Here is a 22,206-nt window from a genome sequence, read left to right as displayed (position 1 = left end):
TGATTGGTGCAGCTCGCTACAAGGGCATAGTTAATGAGCATCATTACTCAATGCCAGAGTGCTCTCGCAAGAACTCTGGATTTCCAGGGTATGTCGCTCCCCAATTTGATCACAACAATGATACAATTTGCTTTCCATTCATTTCTTCTGAAAATGGCCATAACTTGTCATTTACGGTAGATCTATTGAGTAGAGCTATTGAATAGGCATATTTTCTCCCATGTTTTGGCACTGGAAGCATCAGCCTATGCATAAGCAATGTGTGAGACCCTCTGCGGTCAAAAGCAGGAAAAAGGGTGATTCAAATACACAGCACAGTATATGGTAGTTATTTCATCGATAATGTATTGAGAGAAAATGTATCTGCACCGATTTTGATAATAGATGAATTGCTTCGAATCTTTTATCAAGCAAAATATGTCAAACATTCTCCAGTTCCAGCTTCTTAATTGTGAGGATTACACCACCACATTTACCACATTTCTGTGTTTTCTATCATTGTGACTTGAATGTCTTTTGAGTTTTAGACTGTTGATCGACAAAACAAGGATTTTTAAGGAGAGTAAAAGAATAAAAAGAACAGACAAGATGCATTGCAGCATGTTCAAGTTTATTCTTTGTGTGTGTCTTTAGGAGGCACGGCGTCCAGGCAGAAGGGCTTTCGGGGTTGCATTCGCTCTCTGCAGCTGAATGGCGTCACCCTGGACCTGGAGGAGAGAGCGAAGATCACCCCCGGGGTTCAGGCGGGGTGTCCAGGCCACTGCAGCAGCTATGGCTCACTCTGCCAGAACCAGGGCCGCTGTGTGGAGAGGCCAAACAGCTTTTCCTGTGACTGTGGCCCATCTGCTTACACTGGAGCCTTCTGCGAAAGAGGTACACAGGGTTTGTCACTTATCTCCCAGCAGCAGCTGAAGAGGGGAAAGGATAGGGATTTTGGGAGCATATTGTGTGCTGTAACAAACCCAGGTACCCGTTTAAACCCTTTATGTTCAAAATAGGAAAAACTAGTTTCCTTTCATGACATTTAATGTTGAAAAAATCATCCTGTTCCATATCGTATACATACTGTATCCCTTCCACCTCTTCTAATTCCTGTGCATCATTAAATAATTATTACCTGAAATTTAGCCTGACACATTTGGTATCTTTGGAAAATGTGGAACATAGTGAAATCACTGTCATTTAGTGCAGAAAACAACAGAGTTAATAATATTTTGGCCTGTTTGAAGGGTAACTACCGTTTTTTTTTTTCAACCTGGACCCAAATTTCCCCATGCATTTGTGTCTAATAGCGAGATTTATTTATTTTTGTGCTACTGACAGGCTCAGATTGTTACTAAAAGTGACAACATTATTGATCTCACGTCGTGACTTCTTGTCCGAAGACAGTGGTGTGGAGAGTGGAACGTGAGTCGAGAAAAAGGCGTTCTGGGAGTCTGTTGTTTCGGAGTAGGCTACAGAAATGATAGGCTCCTGTTATCTAAAAGATTGTCAGTGCCATGGCTCAATATTTAAATGATTTCTACAATGTGGATCAGGTCGTTATAGTTCGATGACCACCTGTATTGTAATTGTACGATACTAAAATGAAAAGCAAGAGCTATATACAGATTTTTTACTCAACATTTCCAACAGATGTGTCTTATTGTCTTAAAAAAAAAGTCCTGATGGAGACATCCAGTCATATGATCGTTGCCTTCAAGTAAGACTACACACGTCATCACGTCATCGCAGTATCACAGCCTCATATTTGTTTAATAATTAATATACCCAGCTGTTTTCTGTTGGAGCTCCACGGCTGTATCTGCGATGGAAATCACAACTCTGATACACGACAGTGTTATAATTGGCAGTCACATTTTTTGCATTATTCTTTTCACCTGTCAGCTGCTTTCCTGTGGCATGAGCTCACTAATTAGGTCTTGTTAGTGCTGCTAAGGTGCTGAACAGTTTATAATTCACTGGTACTTTCCCCTGCAAGATTAATTGATGCAGAGCAAAGACATACAGTAGCCTATGTACTTATACAAATTTAAATGAAAATTATACTGTGTCTGCAAAGCAAAATAAAGCTGTAAACTTAAACAAACTTTTAACAGCCAAATTCAAAAATTGCACATCCCACACGTACAGCACAGCTGTTTACCATACTGCAACAAAAAAGACAACTGCAGTAACTTTACTTTGTAATTAAACTTTCGGACATTATCTCCCTCCCTGCAGAGGTTTCAGCCAGCTTCAAGTCGGGAACAGCTGTCAGCTACACCATCAAGGAGCCGGTGTCCAATGAGCTGAACAGGAGCATCAGCAGCAGCAGCGCCCTGCCCTCCTCCATATCCTCTGACATGACCCTGAGAGCAGAAAATGTCTCCCTGGGCTTCAGAACCAGCCAGAGTCCCGCTCTGCTCCTCTACGTCAGCTCCTACCACAGAGAGTACCTGGCTCTGCTGCTCAACAAGCATGGTGAGCACTTGGATCCACTTACCTGTATACTTACTTATTTATTTCTGTTGATGCAATCTATGTTGCATCTACTCATTGGGTTTGGCCTTTAGCATTGTCATGGGGCTAATCTGCCTCTCCACTGAATGGAGGCGCTTGTTTCTTCCTCTATTTTACCCTTGTAACCTGTTGTTTTTGTTCACTGGATTTCACTGGGCGACCCTGAGTGTTCCAGTATGGCATCAGTATTTATAATAAATGGTGCCTAAACAATTAGGGTTTTAATTGACACAATATGATGTGTTAGTGGCTCTGTAAATCCTTTGAATTTACATGAAAGAAACATGTTTTGACGTGTGAAAACTTAGATTTTATCTGAGTTTGTATTACTTAGTTGTGATGCTTTGTAGAGACGGATGATGTAAAGCCTCTTAACTGCCGGATAATGTGCTTTATGCTCAGAGTCGATACATTTTGGCTGTTGGAATCATCCATAACCCCCTCTTCTCCCCCGAAAGCAGACTTCCTGTCAGTCGCCTCCTCTTTGTCTGCTCCAACTCCTTTCTGTTCACTTTTTGCTCTTCTTATGGCTCCTTCCATCCAGTTTTCCTCTCCTCCGCTGCCATTCACTTCAGTGTTTCATCATTGTGATTTAAGCCAGGCAAGTGGCAAGTAGGGTCATTTGAATTGTAAAGGCCAAAGAAGTCTAATAAACCTAGATTAGCTGTGAATAGGCTGCTTTAAAGAAGCTGGTTGCCAGCAGTTCAAACTTTAAAACCCCCCCTCCCAGGAACAGGTTTCTTTTGGTGATAAAATGTTTGTGACTTTTCAGTGGACTACATCTTCAGTAAGGATCAATGGGTTTGGGACTGAGTGCCACAGACAATTTGGAAAGTATTGAGAGGCAGACTAACACACTTGTTGGATTTGGTCTTTTTATACTACATTGTGTGTTATTGATAATCAAACCCAGAAGACAAACAAAGCACCAATATGAAGTGGTTATCATACTTTATAAAACATATTGTAATTACATTGTTTCTTTTCATAAAAAAATGACTGTTCAAGGTTTTTTAGCGGCTCAATCAAATTCCAGGGATATCATTTGTCAGTTTTCAAAGTGTAAGCTGAACATTATAGATTATGTTAACCATATTCTCCTTTAAATCATGTTTAAGTATCATTATAATTAAAAGCACTTAAGAGAACTAGAGAACTGGTCAGTTCTCAGTTGTTAGAAACAAATTAACCTGCAATTTACACCCACCAGATGTAACTCTTTCTTCAGGAAAACAAGGGCATGTGGAAATCTGCTAACAACTTTTGAAAAGGCAAAAAGTTCAGCCATCACCAACTTTTCACCACTTACAAGCTTGCTGACTATCTCCATGTCAGTGGTGCAATCTGGGTCTATCAGCTCTGTAGTCACCTCCTGTGACTTATTAATCGTGGTCATCACAGTGTAAAAACTGTTCAACTGCCTCTCACTTTTCTCTATCTCTTTTCCTCTAATAAGTGTGGTACAAAAGGCAAACATTACATGTCAAAAGTAATTATCAAGCCGAAAAATATAAATAATGCATGATTTGAAAACTTGGAAAACTTTCTCTTATCCTCTCTTCTGCTCTCTCTCCCTCTATTTCTCTGACTATCTGACTATCGTCATATCACACTGTGGCATCAGGATTACATGCATTCACAATTGTTTTCCAAGATATGCTCATTTGACTTTCTAAAATATTTTAATATGCACTAGTTATTATGCGCTTGCAATGTAAAATAGAAATTAAGCTTTCCAGTCTTTTCCTATACTGCATGTCTTATCATCCATACAGGCTGCAAACATTGTGTGCATGGGAATGGCATAGAATCATATAACTGTACTTGATTCTGTATACCATTATTGTCAGTACTTGGCCCTTATTTTCTAAATATTGAATTCATTTTCGGTTTATTATTCAGCTGCTGTTGCACTGGATCATCCAGATCCCCCTTGATACATATTAACACTCTAAAAGAAATGTATATTAAAGTATGGGACTGGTACGAGGACAGATTCAGCAAAGAAAATAACTGAACGTTTTAGTGTTCTGTTTTTCCTACAAGTAATTGGGTGGCTTTTAGCAATTTACAAAAATATGTTTATTTTATAAGTTAAAATCTTAAATATTCAAAGTGATCGTATAAATGAAGAACCATGCTTGGCTAATGGTATTTTGTTCATCATTTGTTAATATTACTGCTGTGTGCCAAGAACCTCGTGAAGTCCAAGACGAATTGAATTGAATTTTTTATATTCTTTATAATTGTCTACAGAAACATTGTTTTTTGTTCATGTAACACAATATATGCTTAAATAATAAAAGGTTGGTTTTGATAATTTTTTTATTATAAAGATCTTAGGATCCTGTGTTTGATTTGTGTGTGCAGATATGCTGGAGGTGAGATACAGACTGGACAGCAGCAAAGATGCAGAGATCCTGAGAAGCAAAGTGAGGAACCTCGCCAACGGACAGCTACATGCTGTCACCATCAGCCGACTGGCAGACGCTGTCTCTGTGCAGGTAACACTCACTGAAATATGTTTCTTAGTCGGTACTGAACCCTGAGTCACCCTTCAGCAGCCAGCGGGAAAGCTACAAGATAACAGCAGTGACTAGCTGCAGGAAACACTCAGCAGATAATAGAGACTGAGTTGAAACAGTGGACCAAAACATGTGGTTAGCAGCTCGGAAACACCTCTCAAAGTGCTTTTTGTCTTACCTTCAAAATAAGACTTGGCCTGCTGGCTTTGGACACAAGATCCTCCTGCTTATAAAATGCTTAGTTGCCTTTTTTTATATAGATTATACTAATGTTGTGGCACTTTATTCAATGACAATCTTTGCCTAATGATTAGTGAAAAGACTGTATGCTGATGATACACAGCTGTACCTTCATCTGTGTTTTCACAAACAAACACCACTTATGGACCTCTAGTTCACTGTCTCACTAATTCTCATCTTAGGTCCCTGTAGTACAATAACCAGAATTTCTACCCATCTTAGTATATTGCATCCTTGCTCAGATGTAGAAAGGTGTGCAATAATGGGGAAAATCACAAAAACGAAGCATTTTTATCTGCAGAAACGTGTACATTTCAAATCAAATTACTAACATTTTAAGTTGTGTAATCAGTCGTATGGATTAAAGTATTTACCTACCTGCGATGTTGAGGTGTTTTTTTTCCTGAACTTATTTTGAAGTGAAATCATAATTTTCTTTCAGATTGACAAGAACAATAAAGAGGACTTCAACCTGACATCTGATGTAGAATTCAATGCCATCAGGTCACTGGTCCTTGGCAGAGTGCACGGTAAGTGAGACAGCTACACAAACCCAGACAAGGCCTTTTAAACTGCAGAGCACTCAGACTCTCATTTCAGAGAGGTTCTGCCTCATCAGACAAGGAAACTTCCATCGTGATGGTTGGATCCCCGGAACAGCTGTTGTCTAGACGATATAGCAGGTAAAACAAACATAGAAATAAATATAAATGCCCGGCACTAAGGTAGACATTATTCAAATCACAATTTAATAGGTGGTAGGTTAGACCTACCAGAAGTGAATGTAACTAGAAATATTTTTCCACGTTAACACAAGTAATGCAACAGCACAAGGCTCTTTTAACTAAGAGAATAACTGAACAAAATATAAGTGTATTAATTATTAATCATTGGTGTTTCCTGATATAAGACACGGGTAGACCAGAAGGAAAGATCATAATGTTTATGACGTGAGAAAATCAAATTAAACATCAAATTATACCTTAACTGTGTCAGTGTGAGCCAAACATATCATCAACAAATAATATTCATTAAAAAGGAAACAACAGGAAGATGACTGCAAACGGTAAAGTACTAATAACATTTTTGATATGACAGCTGAAACCGGTTAGCTGTCATATAAAAAACCTTATATGACAATGCAGTTTAATGACACAGGGTTAAAGTTATCAAGCTACTTACTTGGTCGACGTTAAAGCCACAATGTGTATAATTGACAATACACAACTTTGGTAATATCAAAAAGACACTGTGTGGCAGAGAGCAATACATGCGCCTATCTAAGAGTCTACAGCCATGCTAGCGGCTCTGTGAGGCTCCAGTTAGGCTCAGCATGCTACAATATAACATTAGCTAATTAGCACTAATCACAAAGTACAGGGGCTGATACAAACACGGTGACGGCACACAAAGACGGTGCCGCTGCAAAATAGCCACGGAAAGGAACTTGTTTTGGTGGAACATGTGCATTCGAAGGTTGTTTTAGTCGTGCAACAGAAAACTCAGATTGGACAGATAGTCTAGCTAGCTGTCTGGATTTACCCGGCAGAGATCTGAGGAGCAGTTAACCACAGTCCTCAGAAATCGACCGGAGTTTAAAATGCAAACACAGAGAAAGCGGAAGGTGACGGACATCCGGTGGAATTTCCGCCGGCACCTGAAAAATCCCGGAAATTAAACGTTGTGATATAGACTAGTTTTACAGGTATTTGGTCATAAAACAAAGTATTGAACAATCTGAAACTTTGACCCGATGAAGGTGCTAAATGAAAAATCAGGGGATCAAAGTTATTACAATTGATCCATTAGGGACCATGAATGTGTGCAAATTCCATGGCAACTCATCCAATAGTTGTTGAGACATTTCACTCATGACCACAAATGTCAACCTCATGGTGGCTAAAGCAAAAGTCAGGGGATCACCAAAGTCAGTAGGATTCATCCTGTAGAAAAGTTCACGGTAATCTATCCACTTGTTGTTGAGATGTTGAAGTCGGGACCAAAGTGGTGGGAACAACAAACAGACCGATATGGCCGTCTACAGAGCTGATGGCCAAGAAAATGTGACACAGGTCACAATAAATGTTGGAACACAGTTTGGAGGTGATGAAAGCAGATACTGATTATTTGGCCACTGCATTACATGAAATCCGACTAAGCTAGGGAGTCGGCCTGAACAGTTTAACCTCTAAACATGAAAGACTTTTCTACCAAAATACCTCTGCTCTTGTTTCCTTTTGCCTGGTGTGCCTCAGACAGATCAAACATGTAACAGAGACACAGCCTCACTGTAATTTACTTAATTTTATTTGTCATGACCTAGTTATGCTCTTTCTGAAGAGCGCCTTCAGAGACCGACTAAGAAATAGGGTGTTAAAAAGATGAGAGGCTGTGGGACTTCCCTGACCCAGGTGTAGCACTGCCATTGCAAGCCCACTATAAAAAGTTATGCTTTTCTTTATCGGCATACTTTGATTCAGCAATTGATATATGTGTCAGGGTTTCTGAGGTCAAATCAGAGTAGTACTAAATATTTCACGTGATACATGATATATCTTTCTCTTTCTCTCCAGACTCTGGTGAGTTGGATCCAGAGCTGTCTCGGCTTGCCTCTTTGGGTTTCACAGGCTGTCTGTCTGCCGTCCTCTTTAACTCCATCAGCCCTCTGAAAGCTGCTCTGCTCCACCCAGTCCCCAGCCCCGTCATCGTTACTGGCCCACTGGTCCAGTCCATTTGTGGCTCCACTTCAGCCAATCCCTATGCAGCGGAAACGACACACCACCTATCAGGTCAGAGGAAATTGTTGTCGTTTTCCTTATTGGCATTTTCACCACCTTAGGCTCCATCTGTACTTAATTACGTAATTTCATAATTACGTAAAAAAGTGTGTGTGATATGTGGAAAAAATCCTGATTTGATTTATTACACTGTAGTTGGAATAACATAACTTCCCAAATGTTAAAAGGTGTAAAAGGACAGACAACCAATCATTTAACAGAAACAAATTCATAGTGCTTCTCTCAGCAATCCCAATTCTCAAATATCAATATCTGCAATGGAAAAACATTGACACAGAGGATACTAGGAAACTTTGACTCTTTGCCCTCAAATATGTCCAAAAACGTTTTCTATCCTCTTTTAAAATGTATTATTGCACAGCAGCTGCAGAAGCATACTCACTTTATATTTACTCACTTTATATTTCCTTCCACAAAAAGTGACAATAATTTAAACTTCAGTTTAACTTTAACTTTAACACTTATAAGAGAAAAGTTAAAGTTTTGCCTGTACATTGAACAATTTTTTTCTTCTTTTTTTGACTATAGCATATGTTTTTTTTTAATGCAGGTCTTGAGGAAAACTATCCTTTGTTAGTAGAACAAGTCAATTTGCAAATTTAGCTCATCAGCTAAATGGTTTTAATTTTCAATATCAGCATAAATGCAGTGCTCAATTGTACAATGCAGACTCAAATCTAAAGCCACACGTGTGTGTGTGTGTGTGTGTGTGTGTGTGTGTGTGTTCTTCTGTGTTTTGAATCTCTGCACATTGATTTTCACAGTGGATAAATGAATGGCGAACACAGAAATCATGGATAACAAAGGAAACAGGAAATCTAAAAGTTGTTCTTTGTAGAATGGCTAACAAAAATAATGTCAAATGTAGAGATTTGTAGTTAAAGAAGGGGTGTGTTTGGAGATGTGTTTCCTGGACTAAGGTTCTAAGTGTTGCATGTATTTTAGATTTAATAAGTGAGAGGATAATGGTCAGCAAGTAGCAAACCCAATCCCCAGGCTTCATAATGTTTCCTTAGAAACCTTTGGCTGACCGCACTGACACTCTAGCCCTATATTGAATGTAAATTCCTACAATTAGAGCATCCTCTTTCTCAAGGGGTTTAAATTAATAAACAGTATTGAAGTTATCGTAGGCGTAAACTTTCTGTGTGGGTGCTGCCTCTCAAACTTTACAACGGGACCTTTGGGTGTCTAATGATGTAAAGACACTGGGTTAATGGTCACTAGATGAGGAAATTAATGCAGACCAGGGAAGAGTTTCCTTTACCATATCTTTCCCTTGTGGTTACTCATACAGAGAATTGTGTGGAGGTGTGCTGTGGTATCCAGTATGCCTTATCTGCTCAGACTGATGGTATATGACTGTAAATGATTGCTGTTATGTCTCTGTTGAGCATCTCTCTGCAGTACCTTTCTCCATTTCTATTTTTCACTTCACAAATGACCTTCTTGCTCCTCTCTCTTTCTTCTTTTCTTCTCATCTGCTCACCATTTCTTCTTTTTCCTTCTCATCACTCTTTGTATTCCCGTGCGATGCTTCCTCTGCATTTGTCTTTCCTTTCTCACTTCACTTCTGCATCTCCAGCTGTCCTTTATCTTTCTTCTGTGTTTCTGTGCTGCAGGCCAGTCTGGATCAGTGGGAAGAGGTCAGCCTTTGGTGAATGCCATCAGGAGTGACTCAGCTCTGATTGGAGGTACTGCAGCAGCAACGTTTTTCACTGTCATACTGCCATTATCCTCAATCATGAGACTGAAACTGTCTGCAAAGCAAGCAGAGATGACATGATGTACAAGAGCTCAGTTTAGATAGAGTTAGACCTGACAGTGAGTTGATGGATACAATTCAAGAGTTATATTACAAATTCCAATGTGTATATTTAAGTTTTGTGTAGACTTTTCCTTTGTTTTGAAATATGTATTGGTTTGGAGCGTTTTCATGAAATGTGCATGCTGTGTAGCAGTTAGTTAGTTTGAATGAAAGCCCTGGGTTGTCCCTCAAACCATGTGACCGTGCCACAAAGGAAACCAATTGGAATACAAATTACTTTATACTCCGAGTACAGCGACTGTACTTCCTTTTTTGTTTTTTTGTTAATACCGTTGCAGAGACCTTCTATTAGCTGAAATTGCTCTGAGAGCCTGGGGTAAATGGGCTGACTGCACCACTAACGATGGAGCGAAAGCAATCTAACCTAATGTTTTTTATCCTAATGTATTGTTTCATCTACAATGTGGTTCTTCAGATTTAATCTGTTCAATTTTAAAAGGTTTATAAAGTCACAGAGCATTCAATTATAATATAATACCTGCATGCTAAAATATCCTAACGTATACAGTATGTAAGGGACAACTGTCATCATGTACATGCATAAACTTCAGATAAACCTCACAGTTATCAAATTAGCTACTGTATGAAACATACATTATTTAGCAGGGACTTTACAGCAACTATCTACTCCACTGTAGCTGTCTGTGTAAGTAACACTCAATTTTCAAAATAAACTACTACTTTTTATTCTTGCTTGAGGTAGTTGAACCCTTTTAAAAGGATATCATATTACAAATTTGACATACATTTCTTGTAGGTGGAGGCTTTTATTTTGAAGACATTTTCCTCTCTAATTCACCTCACCGTTATCATTACTGCCATTGTTAAACCAATTTTTTTTAACTTCTGTCACTGTACAATAATGACGTTAAATCATAAATTTAGGATAACCACAATTGTCAAGGGCTCTGTCTCAAGATCGTTTTGGTCAATGAAATCATGTACATTTCTAGATGAAACTTCTTAAACTAGCAGGTAAAATCAATGCAGCAAAACACAGAGAAGCCCTGAAGGAAAAGCTGCTGCAGGTGCATGCCAAACTAAAGCCAACGCTACACAGGAATGTCTGTAACACAGCAACGTTTAATCTATCCAAATCAGACCTCCAGCTTATCCAAATCCACAATTGTTGACATGACTAGAGAATCAACGTTCACTCATGATCCTCAGGAAAGTTGCCAGACCTTGAGCAGTTTTGAGAAAGAATTAAGAATTGAGAAAAGGTGTCCAGCTGTGTAAAGCTTAAAGACTTACACAGCTTAAAGACTTACACAGCGTGCCTCTTCTAAATATTGACTTTAAGGGGTAAATCCTTGTGCAATCAGTTGTTGTTTTGTATTTGTATCTAACAGTCCAATGTTGTAGATCATTTTTTCACTGTGAAGAAAGTCTTTTTTTTCTGTTGATTAGTCCCTAATTAGTCCACTCTCAAACAACATTATTTCAGACCTATAACGTGAGTAAAGAGAGCCCACGTTACCACTGCTATAGTCTCGTTTGTCAGACCTTCCTCCACAGCGCTGCGGAGGAGGGTCTGGCTGGTCCGGCTGGTCCACACAGCATTCCGGGATGGGAGAAAGTTACGTGCTCTGGTTTATTGACATTTCTTTAAACCAATCACAATTGTCTTGGGTGGTGCTAAGCGCCAGACGGAGCAACGGCGCCTCTGCAAAATAGCCTCGGGAAGGAACTTGTTTTGGTGGAACGTGTACGTTCAAAAGTTGTTTTAGTCGTGCAACAGAAAACTCAGATTGGACAGATGGTCTAGCTAGCTGTCTGGATTTACCCTGCAGAGATCTGAGGAGCAGTTAACCATAGTCCTCATAAATCGACCGGAGTTTAAAATGCAAACATAAAGGAAGCCCAAGGCAACGGATATCCGGCCTAAATGAGTGAAATCCGGCGTATTTCCGTCAGCAACGGAACAATCCTGGAAGTGGAACGTCGAGGATATAGACTACCACTGCTATAGTCTATATCAACGACGTTTATTGACAAAAAATGCCAATAAACCACAGCACGTTTTTTTCCCATCCCGGAAAGCTGTGTGGACTAGCCAGATCCTCCTCCGCAGCGCTGTGGAGGAAGGTCTGGCAATGCGAGACAACCGCTGCTGAGCCGCTATAACTTGCCATTTCCTCTGCTTTGCAGGTGTGATAGCAGTGGTGATCTTTGTGACCGTGTCTGCATTAGCCATAATGGCCCGTGTCCTCTACAGGAGGAAAGGGACGTGTCAGAGCCAGGAAGTAAAAACAGTAAAGCCAGAAGACAGCCCGGAGTTGGCATTCAGCAGCCAGACCAGCTCACAGAACGGTCCGAGTGAGAACCAAAAAGAATATGTTATTTAGGTTTAGATGGAGATTCGGAGCTGAGGAGAGACAGCGATGCCTTGTCAAGCCTCAGTGCTTTACACTACAAACTGAGCCCGAGCAGAGGCTCAACAGGAAGACACAAACAGAACTAATACATTCATGTTCTGTCTTCTTTTGTTTTGTTTTTGCTTCTGTGGTTTTATGTTTGTAAATACTGTATATAGATGCACATGGAACGTGTTGAATTTATAATACATCAATACTGTCAGTAGAATTGTTAATATTTAATGACGTAAATCTTAAAACGATCACTTCCTACCAATCAGTCCTTTCTCTGTCCTATTGAAATGTTTGAAATGACTAAATGAGGAACTGTATTTTTCATGGGATTGTTGGGTCCGAGGTGATTTAAATACATTTTCCAACATGGATAATGAATGTTTGCTGTTTTGAGTGAGAGAGCCTAGTTATTTCAATTTCCAGTTGCTTTCATGTTTTTTCGTTTTGTTTTGTTTTTTGCACCTCCTTTATGAAGTATGGCAAAGCAAAATGTATCCGTTCACATTTCTCATGTTCTCAAAACGTTTAACCCACCATGATTCTCTTTCATTATATTGCAGCTTCAAGAAAAACTTAACTCAGATGAATTATTACTTTTATATTTCTTTTGCTTTATATTCCTTTCTTTCTGTGGCTCTCCTGCCTACAGCTCTCAATGTAGTTCTGAAGAGTAAAGGTATTGAGACAGATGAAGTTACTGTGGACTTTCTGTTCCCAACACAATTCCAACTAAAACATTTTATGTTTTAAGGAGAAGTTACTGCCGCAAATCTCTCCTCTCCTTAGCTTACGGCAGAGCTGGCCAATGTTGGGGAGGACAGGCAGCGACTACAGCACACGGGAGTCGACTGGCGGTGAAACCCCTTATACACAAGGACATTTCAATCCCCCTTTTTATTCAAAGACTTTTACTGTATCTGTGTTTTAGATGTTTTTGAATGCTTTTATGTGTTTTATCAAATAAACGTGTTAAACTCTGCATAGTAGTCTGTCTCCTCGGTTGCCTATTGTTGCTCCCCACCCAACCAAGAACCCTAAAACTACCTTCCAATTACCTTTTTCCCTTTACCAATCCCTTTTACACTTGAGCAGGTTACTGGAGGGAGAGGAGAGGATTGACAGCCAGGGAGGGGTTTAGGACAGAGGAGAGAGCTGCAGGCAGAGGACAATTTTTGTTCAAATTCTGGCATTTGTTTTGCCTTTTTCAGAAAACTGCGTACCCCAGCTTTAAGCAAATGACTGGATTTTGAAGTTTGAAAAACTCCAAAGTCCATATTTCCACTTAAATGCTGTGCTGTGACCAGATTTGTTTTGCCACTTTTTCATCACAAAATATAATGCCCCAAGTTGCTATTGATGGGTCTATTCTTCACAGTGTCACATTTCTGATGGATATTAAAATGCATCTGTCTGCAGAGAGGAGATAACTTCACCTTCTGCTGCTTTGTGAAGCATTCATGTGCTGGAGAAGTCGTGCTTATTCTTGTCACAGGCTAGCCTCGCTAGGGGCTGAAATGATAACACACGGACCATTTGCACACACACACACACACACACACACACACACACACACACAGACGGACTCTGACTGCGTGGTGTCGGCAGGTATTATTTACATGCTTCTAATAACACCTCATTAGGGAGAACAACAAGAGGACGTGTTGTAATGACACATGCTGCAGCACCAATTCAGATCATAAGTCAAGATCATCACCTCAGTTATTCCAAGTGAGGACAATTATATGAACATTATGTTTTTCCAACTAAATCTGAATTATGTCACAATGTGATGCCATAATTCTGATTATTAAAATTAGACTGCGATAGGGAAACTAACACCACAAATGTGAGTTTCATTTGTTAGGAAAAACTGTAGTTATTATATGGCAATGAAACAGGAGGGAACAGATTCTGAAAGGGACCAGGGCAAAAAACAGGCTTGTGTTATGTTTAAATAGAGTTCTGCAACAAATTCAAGCTGGGTTGCGGCCCATTTTCATTGGCATACTCCCAGACTGACTCAGCTAAAATGTGGTGTAAATATGACTATTAAACATTAAATGTTACCAGATAATATTACAATGATACGTTGATTACAATGCTATGGTTTTGTCCTTGTCTTGCTTCATTACACGTGCACCATTCTGCATCCCCTGCCCAACCCCAAGCCCTACATACAAACATATGGGTAACACGTCAACATATGTACGTGTGTGTTTTATGGTCATTCATACAGGAAAAGATGAAGAGTAAAATCAGTAAGACAGAAGTTCAGGTTGTCAAGTTTCTGTTCTGGATTTAACCTTTCAGCAAAGACTCTGAGAAGGTTTGTGAATCTGCTTTGCGGCATCACAAAAAAACAGCAGGCAACTGCTTGGTAAAATAAAACTTTTCTGTGATGTGAGTCAGTTTTGTTCCATGAAATAGTGTTGTTTTAGGGTTACATTTGTTTGCTTTATCCGTGGAGAGAGGTTTAAAGTTTTTGTTTGTGTGTGAGTGACGGTCCAGGACTTAGCCAAAGAATTTGAACATCAACAACTTCTCAGTCCCTCCCCCCTTTCTGCTAAAGCCCAAACGGTCTCCTAAGCCCCTCCCCCCACAAGTGAGAATGAATAGGCTCGTTCGAGATGAACTGCGCCTCGCCTGTAAAGTGGACGAGAGCAGGCGTCAGCAGCAGGGGGCGGTGACAAAAATCCGCTGTCAAGTCGGACAGTTTCCAGCCGATTCCAGCAGCCTTCAGGCTGAACAGGAAGTGACAGAAACACTGTGGTCCGATTCCGATTTAATAAAATGTTGTACCATATATCAGCTTGTACACAGTCTCCAGTTGTTTTAATAAAATGCTCTACATGTGATCTGTTGCTGATGTTAATAAACAGACTGTAGATGATCCGTAATCAGAACGGATTTAGTCTCTCTGACTTCTAAACATAACTATCAGCCACACGTGTTTTGTACAGAATAAGCCTTTAAATCAGACAGTAGCAGTTAAAATCATGTTGAGTCGATTCTGAACCAATCAGCATGCCCTGTGTCTCCCTGGGTCTTGCAGTCGGTGAAAAGCAACTGCGCTGCCTGCATCTCAGAACTGCGGCCGCCTTGATCTCGTGAGGTTATCGTTGCCCACGTGTGCATGACGTCAGAGCAAGTCGGGATCAAGTCGGACACAAATCTAACCGGCATGAATTGGGCGGCAATCGCCGGTGATCAATTCTGCGCAGACCTGGCTCTTCTCGAACGAGCTTATTGCGTGTGCATGAGCAGTGATTGACACGCAGTTAGACACCCTCCCTGGCCCTGATTGGAGGATCTGAACAGGGAGCGGTGGAAGTGTGGAAGTGTCTCATTAGGGCGCAGACATATCCTGTGTTAAATGGAGGTTTTTAAAAGTAGATACTTAAGAAACTAAAAACTTATACTTTCCTTTAAGAAGTTTGTGGACATATGCATTGCACATCCTTCTTTTACATCCTGCTCAGTCAATACAGTTGCTCTAAAAATAACTAAAACTGTATTTAATAAAAAAGTGATGAACAGAAGAGAAGAGCTTTTGTGATGTTGTGTTCTTCTACAAACACTATGCGATCTGGATAATTGACAGCCGCCTGCTAACTGATTAGAGATCCCATTGGAGTGCAGCAGCTCAAACAGACACAGCTTCAAAAACCACCTGATTATAAACGACAGCACAGACCTCTGGCTCTGTATCGCCGGTGCATCCATCATAATCATGCAAGGAAATGCATCGAGAATATCAATGTGACATTCATTGATTTTGAAAGACTTCTCAGCTGTGTGCTGCTGCTGCTGCCGGCCGTGTCACAGCCAAGATCCCGCTGTCCCTTGTGTCAGCTGGACGGTGCTGCTAAAAAGGCCGTGCTGACAGCATGTGGACCGCCCACGTTTGGACACTGACAGTGCAGTCGTCAGGGGTCAGCAGCATGCAGGCCACAGGTTGGACTACTGAAGCGAAACTCCCACTGAGTCAAATTTAGCTCATGACAACTTTTTTCTTTTCTTTTTTTTCTCGGCTGCAGCAGATGTCAGTTGAGAAAGACACAGTGCGACCACATGACACCTAAATCACAGGAACCTTTTCACAGTTCTAGTTGTCACTGGATGCTTTTGTTTTTCAACTTTATTCAAAGCAGTGACAATGATAGTTACCCACCTACACCACACCAGATATCACAGCATGGCTGTCAACCCCCTCCTCTCCCTCCTCATCTTTCCTCTCATCTCACATTTCCCATGGTGCATGCTGCACAACAGCAACATATCACAAATACGAACCACATATTAAATTATACTAACAATAATGCCTCAATGTGCCAGGTATAGGGTATATACACATCCATTTATTATTAATCTTATTTTCTATTTTTTACACCATCATCTTTTTACCAACTTCAACACCAAACACCACTATTTTGATAATCCCCAAACAGATATTTATTGATTTAAAAATTCTTGTAGTGTGGTCTATTTTAGAAAGAACATGCATAATGCAATTGCAACCAACTTTAGAGAACATGCACATATCAATGCTTAACAGTCCTACAAGAATAAAACAACATGATGAATTAAGGTTACCGTAACTCATGGTCATCAATCTGAAATTTTACAATTCCGAAAAGGAGAAAACATGTTTTTTGATGCAAATCTAGATGCAGATTAAAAACTTAACATGTTAAAATCCATGTAGTCTATATCGACGATGTTTCATTTCCGGGATTGCTCCGGTGCCGCCGGAAATTTCCGCTGGATGTCCCTCACCTTCCACTTTGTTTGTGTGGGCATTCTAAACTCCGGTTGATTTCTGAGGACTATGGTTAACTGCTCCTCAGATCTCTGCAGGGTAAATCCAGACATCTAGCTAGACTATCTGTCCAATCTGAGTTTTCTGTTGCACGACTAAAACAACTTTTGAACGTACACGTGTTCCACCCAAACAAGTTCCTTCCAGAGGCTATTTTGCATAGGCACCGCCATTGTGCGTTTAGCGCCACCCAAGACGATTGTGATTTGTTTAAAGAAATGCCAATAAACCAGAGCACGTTTTTCTCCCATCCCAGAATGCTGTGTAGACTAGCCAGACCCTCCTCCGCAGCGCTGTGGAGGAAGGTCTGGCAAAACAGACTAACATCCATGTGACAGAAATACAGCTATTTATGATATTCTTACCTCCCCGACCTAGCCTGGTCCTACCAGACTCGCGTACATTTCATTTGTACAGAGAGTCTGGCCACTCTCCATTGACAAGTGTTAACTTCCTTGAAGGCGGGTACTCTGTTGAAGTTTAAAACTATTGGATCTGCCCAGAGCCACTCTGGATCTGCCATAACCAATCGCTAATATCTGGTCGTGCCGTATGTCACGCACATGTGCAACAAGAGGGGAGAACGACAAGGCTTATATTTAGCATTAGCATTGCTACCTTTCGCCTTAGCCAACTCCTTCACCACTAACGGAGCGAGCTGGAAAATCTAACTTTTCCCCAACCCCGTGGGGAGGAGGGCCACAACATCATGGCCATCAACAAAACTCAGCAAAGATTGTTCTTGCTCGGGCTTTAACTTCTGGTTATTCGGCAGCGTTGCCACAACGGACCGAATGGCACAACTCGCACGGCCTCTGTTCGCTGATTGGACCGCCAAAAATTTGGCTGGAGAAAACCCAAGGCTGTGCCGCGAACCCAGATGTAGTACTGAAGGAAAATGAAAATTGAGCGTAAGTACGTAGGAGGGTGGAGCCAGGCTAACCCCAACCACTCCCTATGCAGAATCTTGGCCTTTCATACTACTCGCTACCATTGTCGCTCTCAATACGACAGCATCTTCACGCGCCGCGGTGTGTTGTACACACACACTGAAGGGTGCTTTTTGCGTCGTATCTGATGCTGAGAGCCGCGACCAAGCGTATTTTACATAACACATTTGCAGCCATGTACATATTCATTAAACACAGATGAGGTTCAGAGTGACAGCTCTGCTTGGAAATCACCCGAGCTGGTGTTCCAGCTCAGTCATAATGGCCACCCACACGGTGTTTATCTCTTAGCATATAATCAGTTTTGCGATGGTTGAAATCACACCTCTCTATCCATATTTATAGCCATCCGTGAGCGTGCCAGGCTGTGTGCTAAAGGTCCTCTCCTCTTCTGTGTAATTATTCAGTCTCAGTTGCTATAATACATCAGTAATGCTGTTTATGGCGCAAGGTCAGAGCCGAGTGTCCAGAGAGCCAAGGCAGAGATGGATTACTGTTGATCTCGATCCTTGAACTCTGCAGGACAGTGACAGATTCCAGCAAATCAACCAAAGGAGCCTCTGAGTCTTTATTGACACCTCAGAACGCCTGAAAGAAAAATGGCCTCAGAGTTTTCCTGCATGTGTATGGACCCTCATTGTCCTGTAGGATAAATGAAGTGTCTTCCCGCTGAGGAAAGTCATCTCCTCACTGTTAAAAGGAAAACTTTACTCTCCCTGCCACACAGTCAACCTCCCTCATCTTCCTCCTCCCCCGCTTCATCTAATGGGTAGTTGCTTTGCCGTTAACACATCTGCCTGTACTCAGCACTATTGTCTTTCCCTAGTGTTTCTCTATATTAACATATATAATAACTACATTGTTTTTACAGTGAGGTGTTTGTTTTTTAAGTTGTCAGCACATTTAGCCTCTCATACTTGACGTTCTTACTATAGGTACTCACAGAGATAAGCTGGTGTCAAGCAGAGACTGTCATGCTATTATTTGACTACATTGACAGGGGGTACATATAATCATAAAATCTGCATCGTAGAAGGAATAAACTAAAGACAAAGTGCTTAGAATGAGATGGTATGTTTTGGTAAGATAGCAAATATAAGCCTTTCTGTAAAAAAAAAAAAGTTCTGCACACCAACACAGGTGTGTGGTCAGGTTGATAGGGGGGTGAACACGTTAGCACTTTGCTCTTTGTGTATCTGCCTTTAGACCCAAATCCAAAGTTATTTTTAGTGTTAAATTCGACGTATGTTACTTTGTGAATTCAGTAACAGTTGAATTTGAGTATTTATATACTTTGTAGAATACATATAGAAGACTAGTGATTCAAAAGGCCCTTTTCACAGCAGCCATTTTGACATGTCGTTGCAGGGCAAACAGGTGTAACTAATAACATTAATTATGGCCCTGTTCCATTAAGGGGGGCCAGGGCCCTGGTATGAGCTATGCAGGTGCTGGCTTACTGAAATGGCTGTGACACACTAAATAGAACTGGACCATAATTCATTTGATTTGATCAATTTCACTTGTGTTTGCCCTGCAATGACATGTGAAAAGGGCCTATTCCTTCCACATCTCCTGCCAGTTTGTCTGTCTTATATTAGATAGTAAATACAACTCATCCAGGGTTGTTGCACTATGCTAACCTTCATACAGCCTAGTTTAATCTCATCTGAGATTCTTGCTTGTCTTTCCCCCTCATCTAAATAATAAACCGTTCCAGCATGATGGCTGAAAAGCAGGGGGAATCTCTTTGGATGGACATCGAGAAGAAAGCAACACTTTGGCTGGAAGTTGTTTTTGTTCATTCACAGTTAAGTCGGAATACATGAACACACTGATTGTGTTACTTCAACAACCGCCATCCCACACAATCTCTCAGCCATGCTGTGGCTTGATTTCCTTTATATTCTACTCCAATCTCCAGAGTTTTTACCAAACACAACTCTGCAGGGCTTCCAAAACATATAAAAGTTCTGCATATCAGAGGCAGAGGCTGCTTTTTTATTATTATCAGTGAACAGGTTAGTTTTAAAACAAGAATCAAGAGATAAGATGCAGAAAAGTTGCAGTCAGCGAAGATTTGATAAGTCTGTTGCATGTTGAATTCTTTATTTTTATTAGCCTCTTTAGAAAGGGACTTCATTGTCTTTGCATGGTGACAAAGACAACTGTTGTGCAACCATGCCAGCACATATATGCATCCAATCCAACATATGAATTACCTTGCCTTTTGTCTTTTTATTTTTACCTCTACCATATGGCCACATTTTATATTCAGCAATAACACCAATTCTCACCAAACAAGTAACCCTAATTTAAATATATCATGTATTTCTCACTAAAATCCCAACAACATCCTAATTAGTTGGAATAAATTCACTCTCGACAGAAAGATGGCACCTGCAGCTACAACGAGATCTGAATCAATTCATGTGAGCATAATTGGGTTTGTTTATTCTCAACCATCTCATCCAGAGACGAGTGGGGCTTTTCATTATGCTAAAAAAGTTATTTCATTGCTTTTCTTAATTTGGAAACAAAAAGGGCAGATTTTTAGTTAGAAATGAGTTTTGCCATGTTTGTTAATCAGTGTGTTAGGACACAGGAGGCTAAAGGCCAAACAATACCCTCTGTTGGCTCAGTCAGCAAATCAACACATTTTCAGATATCCTCTGCTTTTGGGTAGAAAGACAAAAAATCCCATCAAACATTTTCTCAGTTTCACACTGAAAATGTATTATTTCCTCTGAGGAGGGTTTGTTTTCGGTCCCAAGAACACTCCCAATTGTTTCTGTTTGTCTGTTTGTTAGTCGGCAGGATATCTCAAAAGTGTGACCAGATTTTAATTAGATTTGTTGGAAAGTTCAGCTGTGGGTCAGGAAACAAGTGATTTGTTTTTGGTGCAGATTCAGGAATGTTGTCAAGCATTTCTGCGGGACATATTTTATCATGAACTTCTGCATGTATTAAAATATGAAAAACACAGGCTGTAAACTTAACTGTCACGTAGGCCTAACAGTGACCATTGGGCTGTAATTTTGTAAGATATAATACAAATTGTTGTGCATAAGTTTTCATATGATATCATACGAACCTGTTGATGAGAAATGCATTCAAACATCAGGCACAAGTCCCATCTTGTCTGTCATCATTGTATATTTTGATGTTGATATAGATGGAGACCATATTTAGACAGTTGTGCACTAGTGCAAGATGTACAGAGTGCTTCCTTCCTTTTTGCCTGTCAGGCAGGTGAGCTCTGAGGCGTGTTGTCATCCCCACTGGTCACTAATTCACTTGCCTTAACTTAACACTTAAAGGTGCAGTAAGTGATGCTGCGCGAAGATCGTTGATATTTGAACTCAACTGCCAAACAAGGACAACCCCCCCCTACAGAATCTCTGCCCCCCAGATTCATGGACTCAAATTGCCATAGCGACCACTTCTGTCAATCTTAGCTCACTTTAGGTGGTAGATTACCAAGCTGTCGCTACTGCTGTAAAGCCAGCCAGTTGGGAGCAGCCATCACAAACAATAGCAAACGTACGGGGTTAAACTGACCTGTTGAATACAGCAAACAGTGAAACAGTGAAGGTAACGTTATTACTCACTTGTCCATAACGACTCATCGGTTTTCTTTCCTTTGAAATCACGGAGGTTTCTGCAGCATTGAATCCATGGTTGAAACGCCTCACCAATGTTGACATAGCTCTTCCTTCTTTCCCGGTCATACAACTTCTTTTTAAATTTGTATTCTTCAGTCCTTTTTGTCTTTTGCTGTTTATTTGCCAACTCTTCCTGTTTCCTGTTTCCTGGCCCGGCCGCTGCCTTCCCCCGCCCCCATCACTTACTTGCAAGCTCCACCTGTTGCTGATTGGCTGGAATAGTGTTTTTTGGCTCTTGCACACCTTTCTGTTTGTTTTGCATTTACACAGCCATTTTCAGCGCACACAGAAAACAGAGAGCTAGGTGACCGTGAGGAGATATTCTCTGAATTTGACAAAAAAAATATTGGAATAACATTGCTTACTATATATTAGTAAGCTTTAGAGGGTGGATTTTTTCAAATTTGAGCCAGGCTAGCTGTTCCCCAGTCTTTATGCTATGCTAAGCTAATCACCTCCTGGCTCCAGTACCATACTTAGTGCAGAAACGTGAGAGTGTATCAATCT

The 22,206-nt window shown here is 40.6% G+C and overlaps 1 protein-coding gene and 1 long non-coding RNA gene across 4 annotated transcripts in view; one reads left to right on the top strand and one right to left on the bottom strand.

Annotated features, from left to right (window-relative positions):
- LOC144532371 (contactin-associated protein-like 4) overlaps positions 1–13,244 on the top strand; it is a 78,133-nt gene extending 64,889 nt beyond the window's left edge. For both annotated transcript variants that reach the window (XM_078273088.1, XM_078273089.1), the window contains 7 exons: positions 634–873; positions 2,224–2,463; positions 4,873–5,006; positions 5,710–5,797; positions 7,841–8,056; positions 9,688–9,759; positions 12,045–13,244. In XM_078273088.1, the coding sequence (XP_078129214.1) occupies positions 634–873; positions 2,224–2,463; positions 4,873–5,006; positions 5,710–5,797; positions 7,841–8,056; positions 9,688–9,759; positions 12,045–12,241 (1,187 nt within the window). In that variant the 3' untranslated portion in view covers positions 12,242–13,244. The remainder of the gene's footprint in view (positions 1–633; positions 874–2,223; positions 2,464–4,872; positions 5,007–5,709; positions 5,798–7,840; positions 8,057–9,687; positions 9,760–12,044) is intronic.
- On the bottom strand, positions 5,996–21,841 carry LOC144532372 (uncharacterized). Of its 2 annotated transcripts, XR_013503341.1 has the most exons (3): positions 21,646–21,841; positions 9,476–9,825; positions 5,996–8,049 (listed from the first exon to the last, which is right to left on the bottom strand). It is a non-coding gene; the product is annotated as an uncharacterized LOC144532372 (long non-coding RNA). The 2 variants fall into 2 exon arrangements; XR_013503340.1 differs by having other exon boundaries at positions 5,996–9,825.
- Between the last annotated feature and the right edge of the window lie 365 nt (positions 21,842–22,206).

The sequence above is a fragment of the Sander vitreus genome, chromosome 17, assembly GCF_031162955.1.
Source record: "Sander vitreus isolate 19-12246 chromosome 17, sanVit1, whole genome shotgun sequence".
Lineage (NCBI taxonomy): Eukaryota > Metazoa > Chordata > Actinopteri > Perciformes > Percidae > Sander > Sander vitreus.
The sequence above is the reverse complement of the archived record's forward strand: the minus strand, read 5'-3'. Positions and strand labels throughout refer to the sequence as shown.